Source organism: Triplophysa rosa, linkage group LG8, assembly GCF_024868665.1.
Source record: "Triplophysa rosa linkage group LG8, Trosa_1v2, whole genome shotgun sequence".
Lineage (NCBI taxonomy): Eukaryota > Metazoa > Chordata > Actinopteri > Cypriniformes > Nemacheilidae > Triplophysa > Triplophysa rosa.
Window position 1 is genome coordinate 21,599,239 of NC_079897.1, and position 18,423 is coordinate 21,617,661.

The following is an 18,423-nucleotide window of genomic DNA, read 5'->3' on the forward strand; positions in this document are numbered from 1 at the left end:
CCAGTCTGAAAAAGTCAAGTTTGTGATCGGTGCCCTTGTCTGAGATGAGTTGAGTGTGACTCACTATGACGCGCGTGCGTGGGTCTGCAGATGATTGAATATCTCATTATTTTTGCCTTCTATCTGTTACAAATTTAGCTGATTTCCCCAGTCAAAGGGGTAATACTTTCCATTCGCAAAACTCGCTCGATCCATCAGTAATCAAAATGAGATCAATCAGTCTAGATCTATGGCTCAAGGTGGCTTCTATATATTCAAGTAAATTCCCTAAGAATGTTAGTTGGAACAAGACATTCATCTAAAGCCATTACGATTCAGGACTTAGACAGGCTCCACGGTGTCCTATATCTCAATTTCTGTCTTCATCGCTTCGTCGTGTTGTCACAACGGCATTTATGAGAAGTTGAACAGAAACAGGTGTTCATGGGTGGAGTCCAGATCAAACTAATCACCCCAAGATTTTCTCCATCAATGTGGCTACAGGCAGATCTTCTTACGAGAGATTTCTGTTTGCAACGATGTGTTTTTGTGCGTGTGCGCATTCCTTTTGCATGACTTGAGCCTATATGTTACTGTAACATGAACTGAAATGTCATTGTAATTTTGATTTGTAATTGGCTATAGTTGACCAATCAGAGATGTAAACCACCTGATTCTCACATTCATTCGCATACACATCGTTTTCCTAATGCAACTTGTAATATAAGATCGTAGATGATGCGTGCAATGTCAGTGTGCTTGAAGAATGTTTATTGTGGTTATGTGTTTCAAATAAGGCAGCAGCAGTAAACAAAACACGTTTTGATTTAAAGGGACAGTTCACCCAAAAAGGAAAAATTCTGTCATTTACTCACCCTCTTGTCATTTCAAACCTGAATGACTCTCATTCTTCCACAGAACACAAAAGAAGATATTTTGGAGAAAGCTGGTAACCAAACAATGCCGGCGCGCATTCACTTCTATTATGTGGGCACAAAACTAATGCAAGTGAATGGGGGCCAGTTAACAAGTTTTTCTTCTTTTGTGTTCTGCAGAAGAAAGAAAGTCATACAGGTTTGAAATGACAAGAGGGTGAGTAAATGATGACAGAATTTCATTGTTTGGGTGAACTATCACTTTAAGCAAAGATTCATTTTGTGCATCATTTATGGATTTTGGCTCACGTTTTTCTGGCTTATACTATAAGTATCAAATACTGAAATCATGATGCTGGGAGTTTGGGGACAATAATGACTTAATCAATATCTGAGACGGGCATGAAGCTTAAGATATCACGGACCGCATTCTCTGTTTACAGCATCCATATGGCTGCACTGATGTGAGGTGACAAAGTGCACGTGTAGCCTACTAAGCATGTGTGCACATTTTTATTATTTCTTGTTCTGCTAGCTGAGGATGCTTTAGTTGCTTTGTTTCATGACTCAGAATGACTTTATGTCTTCATGCCTGTTTCTAAGAAAACATTGGCTGTATGATATAGTTCTTAGGTTGTCAATCATTTAACAAATGTCGTAAATGAAATTTCACTTAATTACATTACAAAGTTCTTTGGGATAGACGAAAGAGTTTACCTCAGTCCAACTTCTCTCTGTCTGTGAATGGCATTTGGGAAATAAACCTAATAATTCAATCAGAATAAGAGCCAGAGAATGTGAAACTTGATGTCTATGGGTATATAATGTCTATGTGCTATTTTAAGGCAATATTGTGGTTCCTTATGTCTGTAAAACCGAGTGTTTCTCTCATTTATGGCATGTGGTATATTTACACAGCTGATTATGGCCAAGCCACAAAATTAAGCGTCTTGTAAAAAGTCCGTAATGAATTCTGTCTCTCTCTAATGTCAGAATGTCTAACTGTCGAGTGCGTGAACTTTACCCTCTCTGGTCCACAGTACCCGTCTGTACATTTGCATTTATTTTCTTTTCATTCCTGTGGTGGTCCCTAATCCGGCCATCAGTATGTTAAAGCTGGGGGTCTTTGGGCACTGTGCCAGCTACTGTGCCTGCTGTCAGAAAACAGGAAAAGGAAATGACCAGGAATCACTAAAAACATGCGGGGGATATTTATAGAGAGGAACCGACCCAAGAGAAACAATGGAACGGAGTGCATTATTACATACGCTGACACACGTGCACACACACATATGGTGGTCCGATCAAAGGAAATGAGCGCTTTCTTGTGGTGGCGATTTTATTTTTCTATGTGTAATTAAACTTTTCATTCCCTTCTTCCTCAACAGTTTGCTTGGCTTAGAAGATATCCATGAGCACACATTCCTCTCAGATCATTTATTAGTCCTTAGTTACTATATAAGGCCTCTGTTTTCTGTAGCCTTTTATCCTTTTATTTACTGCAATGTATGAGGATATATCTTCAGAGTTTACTTCCGTTATCCCTCAGTTCTTCTGCCGGTGTGTCCCGCAGTGGGCATCTATGTCTGGGTCAACATTTGTTGTCGGTTTGTTTGCGTGTGTGCCGGCCAATTGTAGGTTGATGACTCAAGCAGTGTTCCTGGCAGGAGGAACACTTGAAAAGATACCCCTGCCCTGGAGATTTATTGGCCACGCGGTAGTGGACTTGGATGTGCGCTTATGCATGAGTCTGTTATTGTTCTGTAATAACCCCTCAGAGCTCAGGAGAAAGAACAGTCGCTCCCTCTGGAGCTTTGTGTAAATCATGAGTTTCTTCTCAGCGTCTTCAGTTCTTCCACATGAAAGCATCCCTCTGTTCCTGTTCACCATCACAGACACTGAAATAATCAATATTAGATGATAAACGGAAATATGTAGCAGGGCCAGTTGTTCTGCACAGTGTGAATCCAGGTTTTCTAACAGGAGCTATGACTGCACTCTTAAAAAGGTGCTTATTGATGTCATAGAAGAACAATTTTTGACTAAATGGTTCCATAAAGACCTTTTTACATCCAAAGAACCTTTCTGTTTTGCAGAAAAAAATGCTATTAGGACTATAAAAAAGTTAGAATGAAATGGTTTGTATACGAATTTGTGAATAAATGGTTCTTTGGGGAACCAAAAATGGATATTCTATGGCAGACGTGTCCAAACTTGGGCCCGGGGGCCAAAATAGTGACCTTTGATTTGGCGTGCCTTGTCATTCATGAAAAGAGCAAAGAGGTAAAAGTTTTTTTTTTTTTTTTTAAGTTTGGACAACCAGGGCCCTACTGTACACCCGGCGCGACGCGGCGCAAGGCACAGCGCAAGTGATTTTGCTAGTTTCCGCCCGACTCAGTTCTCATTTAACTGTCCTGCGCCGCGTTGTTTAAATAGCAAATGCATTTGCGCTCATTTGTGCGCCCATGGGCGTGTTGGTCTAAAAAAGAGGTGTGCTCAGGCGCATTGTTGGCGCATTGCTATTTTGAGGAACTGAACATAGACCAACTCAAACCTGGTCTAAAGTCAATGGCGCAATATTTTTTTTTTGTTTAAAAAAGAGCGCATTAGTAGAAAATGCGCCTTTGGGCGGGTCCACATATAACGCGCTTTCACTTTACTTATTACACAGAGAGATGCGCAGCAGCACACAAACATGCCAAATCTACAATGTATTACAATGTAAATTATTACAATGTAAAATATTATTATTGTGTACATAAAGATAAAAATCCAGCTTGTCATGTAGATGATGCTCGCGCGCTTTAACCTCACACACGACCAGATGCGTTTCCTCTCTAGAGAAGCGTCCAGTCTTTGCTCTTGCAAATTCCGCCGTGTAAGTAGCGAATCCGCCATGGCGCAAGCGCAACTGGCTCTTAAAGGAAATGAGAGATGAGACTCTGATTGGTTTACTGCACGTTACGCCCAAAAAACACCCATTACTGATTAAGAGAATCGGGACAACCCGTTTAGACCATGCGCCCGGGCCCGCCGACCGTTTTCCCGTCGTTAAATTAGCAAAAGTGGATTCGGACATGCCCTGAGTGCACCTGCGCCATGCACTTTAAACCATGCGCTTAGATCGTGAAAATAGGGCCCATAAAGTTTTAGTGAATCTATGGGTCCCAATAGTTTGGAAGAAGCTAGCCAGGTTAGACAAATGATAACATGGAAATGTTGTGTTACATGCCATCATCTTCAAAAAGGCTAGGCAAATAAAATACAACCCAGACTCCATTTAATACAGATTTACCTCCAACAACTATAAACATTGCTTCTGCCAACAACAATGTGTTTTGTGCATTGAATTACTGACCGAGAGCATAAAAGTACAATTTTGTACTGTATTGTGTTCACTCAGCACTTGCAGGAATAACATGCAGGAATTATTTTCTTCTGCAGAACACAAAAGAAGATATTTTAAAGAATGTCTGTAACCAAACAACATAGGCTCCCATTCATTGACTTGCATTGAAGAAACTGTACAGGTTTTTAAAAAATGAGTGCGAATCAGTGAAGACAGACTTTTTATTTCTGTGTGAACTATCCCTTTAATGTTAAAATCTGTGTAAAATATTGGTCCTAGAATAAAACCACTTGAGAAGCACTGATTTATACTAATATATGGTTTCTTCGTCTTTTTCTCAGACGTGGCAATAGGGGCTCCATTCGCAGGGGAAGATCGTAGCGGTCGAGTCTTCATCTATAACGGGCAAAAGTCTGGTCTGATGCTGGAGGAATCTCAAGTGCTGAGAGGTGCCTGGGCCTCATCTGCCATCCCAGCAGGCTTTGGGTTTACCCTGCGTGGAGATTCCGACATCGATAACAACCAGTACCCTGGTGAGTAAAACAAAACCGTCAATCTCTCTCTCCTGCTGTCTCTCAGCTGCCTGCCTTTTATGCATTTATGCACAAATCATGCTGAGGAACTGATGTAAACCATGAAGATGAGAAACAAAAAGAGTGGACAAAGCGGAGATGGAGAGAACCCAGACATACAGGTCGAGTCACGTTGTTGGTCAATGTGCCGTTGTTATTTATGAATGTGCGATGAAGCATTTCCATTCTCATTCCAGTCTGGGGTCTGTGTGATATGGTTTAGATTTCTGTATTTCCTGTTGTGATGAGCATGTTGTTTTCAAAGTTCTCCGCATATTTTTCTCATTTATGTGTTTGTCACTTTATTTATTTTTCATGATTTATTGAGAACAATCGTCGTATGATGTGACCCATGTGATTTCTGAGATCTCCGTTTGGGCCTCTGTCTGGATTTAGATGCTACGTCAAACCATACAAACATGAAAAAGTAATGATTGAAGTCCACTGATTAGGGATTTACTTGAGAAGGTCAAATAAAACTTTTGAACATTAAGATATTTTAAGCAGTTATTTTGAGTCCATGGATATGACAGGTGCTGGTGAATAAACAAGCTATTTGGTTCAGGAGACTTTCTTTTATAGACTTCTTGTGAGTGTGGTTTACTCAATGTAAACAGTCCTTTAACAAGTTGTTACATCACAACCCTCGCATATATAAGTAATCAAGTTTACTTTTTGACCACAACACATAGCAATGCATAATATACTGTAGCAACGTATGTGTATAAAGAAATTCTATACTACTAATACTTGTAATGTACTTCCTAAAAAAATGAGATTGAGTAGCATTTTAAATGTTTATTTACAGTACAGACCGTCTGTCTTTGTAATTACTGTAAATAGAGTTCATTTGTTTTTACAAACTGAGGGCCAAGTCTAAATTATTTTCTGTGGAAATCAACATCATGACACGGATACTGTTAACTGACTTGGAATATTCCACAGACCTACGGTCCAAGTCATTTATTGTTGTGTGTTTCTCCGTAGACTTTAGACGAGACAGATTACGATAGGAAGCGCTGCTAATTACCCAATATGTACAGAAATATACAAAAGTGAAAAAAGGTAATTGAATGGAGGAGATTTTTCTCTAATAAAACCAGAACATTGTTGTGATAGCTGCTGTGATAGCTTCACGTGTTTTTGTGGGTTAGTTTGTATTGGCATTAACTATCTGAGAGAATATAGAGAGAATTTATTTCAGAAGAACAGGGATCTAAACGTTCTTAAAATCCATCACAACTAAAATAAATGTGAATTAACTGATTTATTTTAAGATTCGCCCACCCGTGTGATGCTTTTCTCACAGTTTTAACAAATGGTACGTCCCTTCTGTCCTTTGATATTTTCTTTCATTTTTTAATCGCTTCAAAGCAGACGTTATCACATGCTGTCTGTAAAGAGAGAGGTTGACATCTTGCACACGTGTGTTTGAGTGTGTGGAGGCAGGATTGTCCTGGAGTTAGGATTGTTGTTTTAAATCTTTTGTATTAAGTGATTTTTTGCATGCATATATAAAAGCAATCCAAAAGATCATGATTGGCAGAATGACATGCAAAGTTGTACACACATATACACACACAGTGATGTGGCAGAATGACGTTAAGCAGAGCCAGTAAGCTAAAGAAACGAAAGAAAGCAGGTTGTCCTGTCTGTTTATCTGTCAGAAGCTTTTTAAAGATAAAGAAACCTCTGGAATCTTTAATCTATGATCTATGTGCCTGTAAAGTACGTGTCGGTGTGATAGATATTTATCCAGCTGTTTATTATTATGACATCATAAGATTGTTTTAAGATTGTATTCTTCCTATAAAGTTAACAATGCTTTTTAAGACTATTGTTTTAAAACCAATGTAATTTAGGGTACGTGTCATTTTTCATCTGAGCTTTAGAATTCAGATGGCTGTTAAATTGTTAGTTGTTTCTTTAAGACACTTCTACAGACGGTTTCATTGGACGCGCCTGGCCCGAAGTGAACTTCTGGTCTGTGTTTGGTTATAATATAACAATTTATTTCATATTATATATAAATTGTATTCAATTCAATTAAAGGAGAGGTCTAACGGAAGTTAAGTTTGGGCCACATAACGTTTGTTAAACCGTCGACATAAAATACCTTGGCCATTGTCTTGGCATGTGAAAAAGTGACATTGCCTGCCATAATGTGCCATGTGCCAACACATATTCATATGTAAAAAGTGGTCATAGGTCATTCTTTTGGTTTGTTTAAGTATTTCCACATTGTTGGTTGATCGCTTATTTCAAAAGAAGAGTTCAAATCAATGTCACTTGTGAGTTAAACTGAAGTACACACGCACACACACACATTTACTTCAGTCCGTTTATACTTGATTTGACCTTTTGTGTGTGTGTGTGTGTGTGTGTGTGTGTGTGTGTGTGTGCGTGTGTGTGCGTGTGTGTGCGTGTGTGAGGTTAAGGTAAGGGCTGGAGTTAAGTTGGTGATTAAATGCAGAGTTAAAGTCAAAGGTCAAGGGTCATTGATCCTGACCTGCCAGAAGAGCGGTGGAGGTTACATCCTCTGCGTTTCCTGCGTACAGCTTCAGGCAGTTCACTCAGAGAGAAACAGACACATTCACGTTGTACATTCAGAAACAATTATTTCACTTTATTACACGGCTCGTTTGAATGCTTGATTCTGATTGGCCAGTCGAGACATTTGCAGGTTCGGTATTCCCAGATAACAACCGCTCAAAACTAATAACACACTAGGGGTGTAACGATACTTCGTATTACGATATTTCGCGATGCAAAAATGTTACAATGCGCATCGTAGAGAGAAGGGGATATTTTACGATGTGTTTAATTCTATTCGTTCAGCGGTCAAGACGCTACCTACTCTGCGCCAGCGCGTCACGTGTGCTTATCTCACATATGCGGTAGAGAGAAGTCTCTGGGAGAAGGGGAAGCACAAGACACAATCTGTGTCTAAACATGGTTTACAAAGCGTCTTATTTTCCTTCACAATCACCGGTAAAACACAGCAAACTTGAAGTGTGACTGCTGGTGAGTCAACGCGAAACTCATTACAAAGGCAAGCACAAACATTTTTATATGCCAATGTTAATTTATCCGCTAACGTCCACTAATGTGAAATGCAACACATTAAAATCCTTACAGACAGAAATTCTTTAACTTCTACTGTAATTTACACCAATTCTTCATTACACATAGTTTGCTGGTCAAAAACATACACAAAGAACGTAAAGTAAACAATTTATTTGCAATGCTTTCATGTGCTAACATTATTTAAAAATAATTTGCTAGCTATCATTTGCAGTAAGTTAGCATTTTTTATAGAAAATAAACATTGCAATACCCCAACTTAAACTTTCGCGAAAATGTAATTAATGAATGAAATCCAGTTAAACAAGACTGATTTTACTGACCTGATCCTTCACAAATCCTGTCACAAAGCGGTTAGCAGCTGTTCAGCTATAGCGCTCAGACTGTTTGCGTCAGTGCGTCCGCGTATGACATCATATTAACGCGAGATGCCGTGATGCATGTCGTATCGTGAACCCAGCATCGAGATATGTACCGAATCGTGAGCTGAGTGTATTGTTACACCCCTATAACACACAGTAACCCAGATGCAGCAAATCAATTTGACAGGTATTTTTTTGACAAATTAAATATAATTATGTCTTTTAATAACATACAGTATATGACATTATATTTACAAATGATGAAACCAAATTGCCTGTTCGTGACATTTGAACGTCGTTTCTTACCTTAAAACCAAAAGTAAACGGCTTTTCGTCGCAGAAGGTCTGCATATGGTAAAAATGAGCTAATAAAATATTTAAAATCCAGTTTTTTCTCATGTGGCAAGTAGCCGTGCAATAAGTGGGATAATGTACAAGCAGCCGGTTGTTATCGCGAAATAAGCCCCTTCAGCGTGATCACTCTGTCAGGGCTTATTTTTGTGCTAACAACCGGCTGCCTGTACAGTATCCCTTACTTAAAAATGTCAAGCAGGGGCGTATAATAGAAGACCAGAATTTTTATAGTGAAAATGTAGTAAAAAGAAATGGAGATTTAGCTTTTAAAGCTGCACTGAGATCAGAATTTCCCTCTCCACAATAAATCTTCACTGCATTACATTCAGAAACATACTTGATACTTTTGTATTTCTGTCTGTGTGAATCTGATGTTACAGTCAGGACCCCTTAGAAATATTTGTGGTGTTTGTGGAACTTGGGTGGGCACCATATACTTCTTTAGTCAGAGGTGAACACAACCACACACATGCCTCAAATCCTTCTTTCCCACTCCAAAATCTACAATCTGCAATCCGACCAGAATCTCCTGTTTCAACACATTTCACTGTCAGACGTCCACAGAGAGGGGTCCGTTACTTTCAGATTTCTTTGGATAGGCAGAAGTGAATCGGTGAATGTATGTCAGGTGAAATGAGAGAGGAACACGGAGTTGGAGGTAAAGGGATTGCATGAGTTGGCTGTGCTCAGGCATTTCTCTGGCTGGATACTGAAGATGACTAAAACAGACTCCAGCCCCATTAAAGTCCAAGTGTGTAAGCTTCCCGTCTTCTCCCTTCATCCGAGCACTTAAGACTCCTGTGTTGTGGTGGCCAGAGGGTTTCGACCTAAATATTTCAGATTGATTCTTACAGTAGACACACTAAAAAACACTTACACCTCATTGCCTTTGTGTGGAAGTCAAACTCACAAATGCAGTTTCCAGATGTGAGTGCAATAGATTACAATTCTCGCATATGCAAGAAACAAGGTGATGTGTCAAGCTCTCGGGATGCGCGGGATGTGTCTGTCTGTCGGCGTGAGCAAACGTGTTTCTCAATGCGATGTGTTTGAGGTGTGTTTTCTGTCACTATACCAAAAAACCTGTGTGTCGGGACTCTGGGTTTGGATGTTTGCCAGGGGTATCTTTTTTCTGAAGGCAGGACCTGAAGGAAACCGAGACCAACCAACTGGATTTGGAGAAACTGGATTTAAAGCTGCAGTCTCTGAACACTCATTAGGGAGCTGGAACGGCTCTGGAACATTCCTGCCTGTAAGGCCCTGAGCTTGCCTGACTGCAAGCATCCCTACAGGACCCATTTATACTCTTCCTTCCTATTAATGCTTTGTGAAATTCAACTGGGGAGACAGAACATTCAGTTCCTCAAACTGATCTTGTGTGATTGTTGAATTGTCATACACTTCATACACTTAACAATCTGTCAATCCGAGTATTTTGCTACTAAGTCTAATAAGGTCCGGATTGTTGTATTGATTGTGTTACAGACATTGTATTTTTCTAGCAAATAATGTTATTATATTCAATTATATTTTTAAATAACTGTCAAAGGAGAAAGATTCTTTCTGCATCCAAAAGATGTACTGTAGTTGCAACATTTACTGGCAGGGCCTATTGTGGCCAGTCAGTCAAATGTTGAGCTCTTGTTATACATGGATTTACAAAATGTCAGAGATGAAGATGAAGAGATGTTATGGCTTTAACAGAGACTTCAGTGGAGGAAATCGAGTAGTAGCAAAACACACTGCCAAAATTCCTCTGTTTCGTTTGAGGTACAGAGGGTGTGGTGTGTTACAATCCATCTTGACCATGTTGATAGTGTCTATGGCCATAAGCATAAGAATGTTTATAACATTAGCAACACGCCGACATAAAGGCAAGTTGAAATCAAGAGTTCAGTTGTATTTTATTTTATGTTCATGGACTTTTGATGGAGCTTGGGATACGACACCATCAAAAGACAAGAAAGTTATGAAAGAGGGGAGGCAAATTAGATCAGGAAAAACATGATTATGTTTGGGCCCCTGGACTTCATAAAAGACCATTTAGACTAAATTGTATCTGTTGCTCAACTAGTAGAATACAGCGCAAAGATCGTTGGTTTGAGCCCTGGGAACACAGTTGTTTTCTTTTAGTTTTAGTTTAGTTTTTATTTATTTTCAGTCAATAATTTTAGTGCCTCGCCTTAAACTTAATTGCGTTTGTTCCTGAGGCAAACTTTTTAAAATTTGGTTTAGTATTAGTTTTTCAGACAATATTTAGGCCACTGTTTTTCTTTCAATGATCAAAAATGATTTAATTAGGGTTGTCAAACGATTAATCGCATCCAGAACAAAAGATTGTGTTAACAGAATATATGTCATGGTTCTGCCCGATCTTGTCTTGCTTTTCTAGATCTAGTGGCAGAACCATGACAGAACCTCTTGTTTCATGTGGAGAGGGAAATTTTGGCACTGATTGCCTTCCATACTCTCCAGGTCTGTCATCGTTCCTGTCCTCTTGTTTCCTCGTTAGTGATAATTATTAGTTCATGCCCCGCACCTGTCCCCTCTTGATTTGATCCCTTATTTAATGCCCCTTTGTTCTCTGTCCTGTGCTGGGTCATTGTGTGTACTGTCGTTTGTTTGGTGAGTTCCTGTGCTTTGTTAGTCTAGTCCAGTTTAGTTATTTGTATATTATGTCAAGTGTTAATTTTAGTCTTGTGTAGATGTAGTCAGTTTTAGTCCAGTCCTGTCGTGTTTTTGTACTCCCCTGTTTTGTTATGTTACTTTGTTTTGTAATTTTTGATTAAAGTCTGTGTTAACCCCTTACCCGCTGTCTGCGCCTGGGTCCTCTGTTCCCTATCTTTGTGTCTCACCGAACCGTTACGTGACAATATAGGTCTGTGCATATTAATTTTGTATTTATAAAAACATATGCATGCATATATTATAAGAAAAATAACAAAATGAATAAACATTTATATATAATTAAATTATTCGCAAATATACAAAATACATGTAAATATTTGCTAAATATGTATACATGTTTGTGTATGTGTTTATAAATACGAAGTAAATATGAACAATACACAGACATTTATTATGTGAACACAAACTTTTATTCTGGGTGGGATTGATTGCGATTAATCGTTTGACAGCCATAGTTTTTTATTTTAGTTTAAGTAAACTACAATAATCTTTGGACACATATACAGATTAAATACTGATGTACAGTATACCTTTAATGCACTGTAAATCACTTTAGATAAAAGCATCTGCCAAATGCATAGATATAAATTGTAACTGTTACAACCCAGCACATTAACATCTCATATAGGGGTGGATTAAGGTGGTCAGGGGCCCCTAGGCTGCTCTTTGGGTGAGGCCCCCCTTAGGTGGCTTTCAGGTGCCTTTCACGCTTGCAGTTTAGTTCGGAACGGAGCGTGGTTTGCATGAAAAGCCGCTAATGTAAAAGCTGTCACGCGAACTCGGTTGCGCACCAGGGTACCAAACCCTACGCTTTAGCTGATCACAGTGTATTCATTAAAACACATGTAAGAAGAAATGATAGCGTTGGTAATTTACCTTGGATTTGAGCAAGAGTGAGCCTGCATTGTTTTGCGCATTGCGAGTGGAATCAGAGCGGCAAATGAATGGTAATACGATGTTTCCAGATTTAAAAATAGTCCTGATAAATAGTTGTTTGCAAGCAGCAGAAAGCTCTGTAAGCGAACATTCAGTAAAACCAAGTGTTGTTTACTCTGCGCTGCGCATAATAGCATCAAGTCATTAAAAAACACAATAAATTGACCCGTGTTCTGTTTACTATCATGTGTGATGAATGCAAACGCACCAGGCTTCGATAGAATCAAGCTGAGACACAAACCAACGTTGTGATTGTTCTGACGCACTTGGATACACACACATCAAATACTACAGTGTTTCCTTTACATTCCGGGTTACTTTGCAAAGGCAAACACCACGAGAGCGCAAGCTCCAGTTTTATACAAGTATACGCGAAATATAAACGGCCCCTAAAAACGCCTCGATCTTTACTGAGACACAAACCTCTGTGCATTACATAAACTGTGTATAAAACCATCCTGTATAATATGCGTGTCATTGTGGAATAACTCCCTGAAATATTCCCGATGACATGATGAGCTAACTGCTGCAACAGCTAAGGATCCCGCTGCAGTTTTTTTCAACCGCAGCACCGATGTAGCCAATGCGAGCTGCCAGTCCTCCTGCTGCTATCTTAGTCAAGTTTTTATTTTAACCTTTGTATTTTCCATTTTTGTGCCCCACTATTGTACTTTCTTTCAGACATTTTGCCGCTATGCTGTCTAGCAATAGCAGTGACGTAAATGAAAATGATTGACATGATTTCACCAGCAGCTGATTGGACAGATCTATCCAATCACCGGCTTATTTTTGTTATATTTCTTATGGGCCAATGAGGGTGTATTTTTTATTCCCGCTGAAGTAAATTCAAAATAAAGAATCCAATCAGAGGCCCCTAAACAGGTGGGGCCCCTAGGCTGCAGCCTAGGCAAGCCTGTGCGTTAAAACGCGCTCGAGCGTGGCGTTTTTACTTTTTCCTTAATTATATATGACTCTCTGCTTTCTTGACTGTGGCTGGAAATTAAACCCTCACACATTCTCAGTGGCTCTCTTAAGGTTCCTTTCTGGCTCCGATCAGGGACAGCAGGTGATATAAGATGCGAGAGCAGTAGATGGAGAAACGGGTGATGTCTTTGATCGAGTCTGCTGGAGGCCCAGATCACTTCCAGCTGCAGTGTGCTTTGAAGCTTTACGATCCAGCCTCTCACCCTCATTCTCTTACTTTCCCATTCTCTCGCAACACACGTTTTTCTGTTTCATGTGTCAGTCCTGTAGCTCTCTACAGATTCCTCTTTAAATGTATATCATTTTCTCCACAGATTTGTTGGTCGGTGCTTTTGGCGTTGGTAAAGTTGTGGCCTACAGGTGAGATTTTCCTTGACTTTAAATACATCATAATAATACATCATAACAGCAAACACTTATTCTGATCTTCTCAGACATACTCATATAATTTTCTCTACTACGCACAAACTCACAAATGTTTTCTCCATTAGAGCGAGTGGTACAGCAAACACCTGCATGTGCGGTTTAGCTGGAAGAACTTGAGACGTATGCAGTTGTTTTTCGAACAGAATTTTCAAATTGCATTACAGAAAATATTAAACAGTCTGGCCCAATGAAGGGCCAATGACACCTAAGTGGCTAAGACTTCCATTGTGTTTCCGATCAGGTTTCCCTCAGAAAAGTTTCAAACTAGTCCCTATTTTCCTGCCCCAAAGCCACCAATATACACAGATATTTTAAACATGCCCCGGCACACATTCTCACACACAAGGGCTGTCGCAATGTCAGTGTTAAAACGATTATGTGTTGTGGGCTCTGGTGTATTTGTGTAAGCTAATATTTCCACTGCCAATCCAGTTTGAGTGCAAGTCTCAACAGACTAAAAGAGCACACAGGGCTGAAACACGAGACACAGGTTTTATTTATTCAGCCTGTGTGATGGTGTATTAAATGTTTATTTTCTTTTGGTTAAATATGCTATAAACAGTTCTTTTTTTAAACCAGAGATAAGATGTCTTTGCCTCCTGAAAGATGTCTCTAGAATAGGCTTCCTCAGAACTCACACCTGTCTCTGTAACAACTGTAGAATTAGGAGGACAGCCCAAGCTTTTTTAGCCAATCAGAAAGCTAGAAACAGTTTATGCCTATACAAAATGATTGCTAAAAAATAAAGTCGTGTTTCTATATATATTTTTGACATTATTATCTCATCATCACTGATTTATGCTAGGGCACGGCCGGTGGTCACAGTGGACGCTCAGCTGATTCTGACACCCAGAATTCTCAACCCTGAGGACAAGTCCTGCCACATGCCCGATTCTGATGACATGGTCACCTGGTAAATGTTCCCATCACCTACATCTCTAACACAGAGATTGACCTTTACTGCACCAAAAATAATTTCCCATAAAAAAGAATATCAGTTATTTCTCATATAGACAACAATGTTAGTAAATAAAGAGCAAATGGAAACTTTTGCTTAAGCTTCCCCTGCCTCAGATTTTTCTCCTGAGAACCAGAAATCTCAAAAATGTCTCCATTTCAGAAGAGGTATCAACAGTGTCATGTACTCAATTTTAATAAGAATTTAAACATTTCTCATCAAATTACCAGAACCCAGATTATTTCACCATACAATCTACATTCATTTCACATTAATACTGCAAAAAATATATATATAAAATATTTAAAAATTCTTATATACACATACCTGACAAGGAAAGACTAAGACATTTAAGATATTTAATTTTGTTTAATGAAAGAAAATATAACAATTAAAGTGATAGTTCACCTAAAAAGAAAAATTCTGTCATCATTTACTCACCCTCTTGTCAATTCAAACCTGCATGACTTTCTTTCTTCCGCAGAACACAAAAGAAGAAATTTTGAAGAATGTTGCTAACTGGCCCCCGTTCACTTGTATTGGTTTTGTGTCCATACAATAGAAGTGAACGGGGGCCGGTGATCAGATTCTTCTTTAGTGTTCTGCGGAAGAAAGAACGTTTACGTTTATTAAGGCTAAGTTTATGTTTAAAACAAGCAGGAAATCTGCAAATGTGCTAATTAAACATAAATATGAAAAATCTTTCTTTCATAAAACACGACTAAATATCAAGTAAACATATCATTATTTGAGAATCTATAGATAATTGTACTAGAAAACAAGACAAAAAATGCTTAGTAAGAATGTTTTCTATTGTATTTCTCCTGATACTGTGTGGTAATACAACTAAGTCATACTTCCTTTTTGATTTATTTCAGAAGAAGTGTTGTATACTGTAAGTGCTGTAAGGACAGATATGTTGATCTTCAGTCCATGTTAGGGCTAGACAAACGCACGCTCGGGCCGGCTGACTGGGAGGCTTTAAAGCCATGTGTTTTTTCTTCTCTGTGGTAAAACTAAGTGTTTCTGGAAGTCTCCATGCATTCTTCCTTGCCACACAAACACACACACACACACACAACCCTGCATTCTTACCCCGTATGCGGATGGATGTTGTGTGCCACAACTGGTTACGGGCCCCCTGACTGTAAACATACTCGATCTGTTTGGCCGCTTGGGCCGCATGTGCCTGTGTGTTAGGGTTGGCGTGTGGATGAAAGCACTGGAGGTTTTGGAAAGACAGAGAAGTGCCGAATTCAGCAATAACAAGAGAGTAGCTTATGAAAATAAATGTACAAACTGTGGTTGGAAGTAGAGACGGAGAGAAACATGAAGACACGTAAGGGCAAGCAGAGACAGAACAAGACAACAAAAAGGAGGGAATGGGCAGTAATTACAGATGGCAGGGTGGGAGGAGTTACACTGGGGTCAATACAGGGGTCGGGGGTCAACCTCCGGGCACTTGAGTGCGTGTATGTCTTTACCTCTGTCATGGGGGAGAACTACTAGCTAGGCATCATTGAATTATGCAGCAGGGCCACTTCCTCCCTTAAATATACATGCCATAAAAACTACACACACATGCACACACAACACAACTTTAATATTTTCCTGTGTTGTTTCAAATGTATGACCACCTGGAGGGGACATGGCAAGGTTTGCGCGGTTAGAACACAATGCACAATGCTGGAATCCATGAGGCCGGGGCCCCGTGGGTATTCCGTGTTGTTCGCGAAGCACAGCATCGCTAGCGTTTATCGCTAATTCCAACTCAGACACGTTTAATACTACGTAAGTGCGAGTGTGTCCGTGCAGAGGGGGTAATGGGGTGTTTCTGAATAGACATATTTAGGTTGCATGCACCGCTGTGCAAGGCTGTGTGTAGAATTGGCCCTTTGGGCCATTAAGACTGCTTTCGTAAATCCCCGAGTACAGATATCATTACAGGTTCCACGGAAAGGAAACAGGGGTCTTAAGCGCCAGCTGGAAAGGTGTGAGCATGTTAAAATAAGTGGTTTATTCGTAACGTTTTTTTTTGTTGTGTGCGTACGACGTGTGTGTGTGGATGGAATCGCACTCTTTTAATCCTCAGGGTTGGTTTTGTTTGCGTTTCTTTGGCAGCGGTTAGTTTTAAACTAGGCAAACCCTGTGGCAGATTTGCCATCGTTAGATTCCAGCGACCGAATTGTGCTCAGTCGGGAACGTCCTGTTGCATGCTGATATTTGATAAGAGAGTGGGTGTTTGCGAATTAGACTTGAAGTAACATCTATTTCTGTTGCATGCAAATAAACGTTTTTAGAATATTTAAAAACAATACAAAGAGAGAGACCGTTTCGGGGAGTTGGAGAACTTGAGCCTCATTTTCAGACAGGAACAGGAAGTTGTTTTGGTTGTTTTCTTGGGCTGCTCTTAATTACTGGCGTCTATTACCAGACTAATAGACGGAGAGAAAGGGAAAGATAGAGAGATAAAGGAAGGGAGATAGACAGAAGAGGCTATAGGACTGGAGGCAAACTCAATTAAGTCATTAAATATTGAGGACCACAGAATCTGTCAGCGTACCATATTTCCAACTCTACATGCATTGATGTAGTGCATAAATGCTGCACTGTTTTTTAAATGATCTCTGTTGTACTGTATATGTTGTCATATAAACTGAGTTTATGCTGTACTGAATGCTTTTCGCCTTCTCTCTTCCTCAGTTTGTCAGTAAATGTGTGTGCTAAAATCTCTGGGATCGGTATCCCTGATTATGTAGGTAAGTGCATCGGTTTGGATATTTTGACTTGTCAAATGCATTTCAAGAGTTCAGATGCAAAAGTTCAAAAATTTCTTCTAAAAAATGAGCATTTTATCAGGCTCCTACGATTAGGTTCAGTGATTTCACTTTAATGGCAAAGAATATGTCCTCTTTGCCATTAAAGTGAAATAACTTTTAATATAAATATCAGAGCCTGATCAAAAAAATAAAAGATGGCACCTTTGAGGATTTTGAATCTGAACTCATCATTTTATTTTCATAAACTGTAATAAATTGATTTCTCAACAAATGTTTTTTTTTTCTCTGAGTGTCTTTTTCCATGTGGTAAAGATGTCTGGCCACTCATACAAGTGACTAGAAAAGTGGACATTTGTTGCCATTTAACCAGAATGAATGTGAATTCCTCAGATATCATCTTGTTGTTATCCGTTTCAAACCATTTTTAAACAAACTATAGGCTAAATAAAGTGAAAAATCACAAGATCTTATGCATCTACATACAGTAGATCTGTCTTGAAATGTTTATACTCTACTAAATATAAACATTATAATATTATACTGTATATAATAAGACACTGTGATTTTTACTTTTTAACTTTACTTTTCTAAGTAGAAAATGTTTGGGTAAAATATTCACAAATTAAAGCATTTGTTAACCTTAAAATGGTCTAAATTTGACTAAATCACCAACCCAGCATTTTAGAGTGTACTGTAAATATTTATTTTACAGACAAATAGTATAAAAACAAATAAATGAATAATCAATAGCTATATTGTGTTTCAGTGCCTGCTGTAATGTTTAGGGATATTTTATTGTTCATTATTAAATTAGGAATTTGTATGTTTCTACACCCAGTTTGTTTGCATTGCTAAGCACTTGTTGAAGATCTGTGTGTAAGTGGCCATAATAATAGCCAAAATGGAGAAGGTGCCAAGCTCAGTTAAACCAACAGACAATAAAAGCCACTTTCTCAGCACTTCTGAAAGGAGGCCTGCTTAAAGCCATGCACGGTTTTGGACATGACAAAGAACAGGTGTGACTGAATGTGTTCCTATGCGTATGAGGAAAAAGTAATGCACGCTGCGTGTTTGCT

At 39.1% G+C, this 18,423-nt stretch overlaps 1 protein-coding gene across 1 annotated transcript in view; it reads left to right on the plus strand.

Moving 5' to 3' along the window:
• Positions 1-18,423, plus strand: part of itga8 (integrin, alpha 8) — a 59,584-nt gene that overhangs the window by 14,128 nt on the left and 27,033 nt on the right. Inside the window, exons 13-16 of the mRNA XM_057339780.1 lie at positions 4,545-4,736; positions 13,498-13,543; positions 14,415-14,522; positions 17,271-17,326. Coding sequence (XP_057195763.1) covers positions 4,545-4,736; positions 13,498-13,543; positions 14,415-14,522; positions 17,271-17,326 — 402 coding nt within the window. The remainder of the gene's footprint in view (positions 1-4,544; positions 4,737-13,497; positions 13,544-14,414; positions 14,523-17,270; positions 17,327-18,423) is intronic.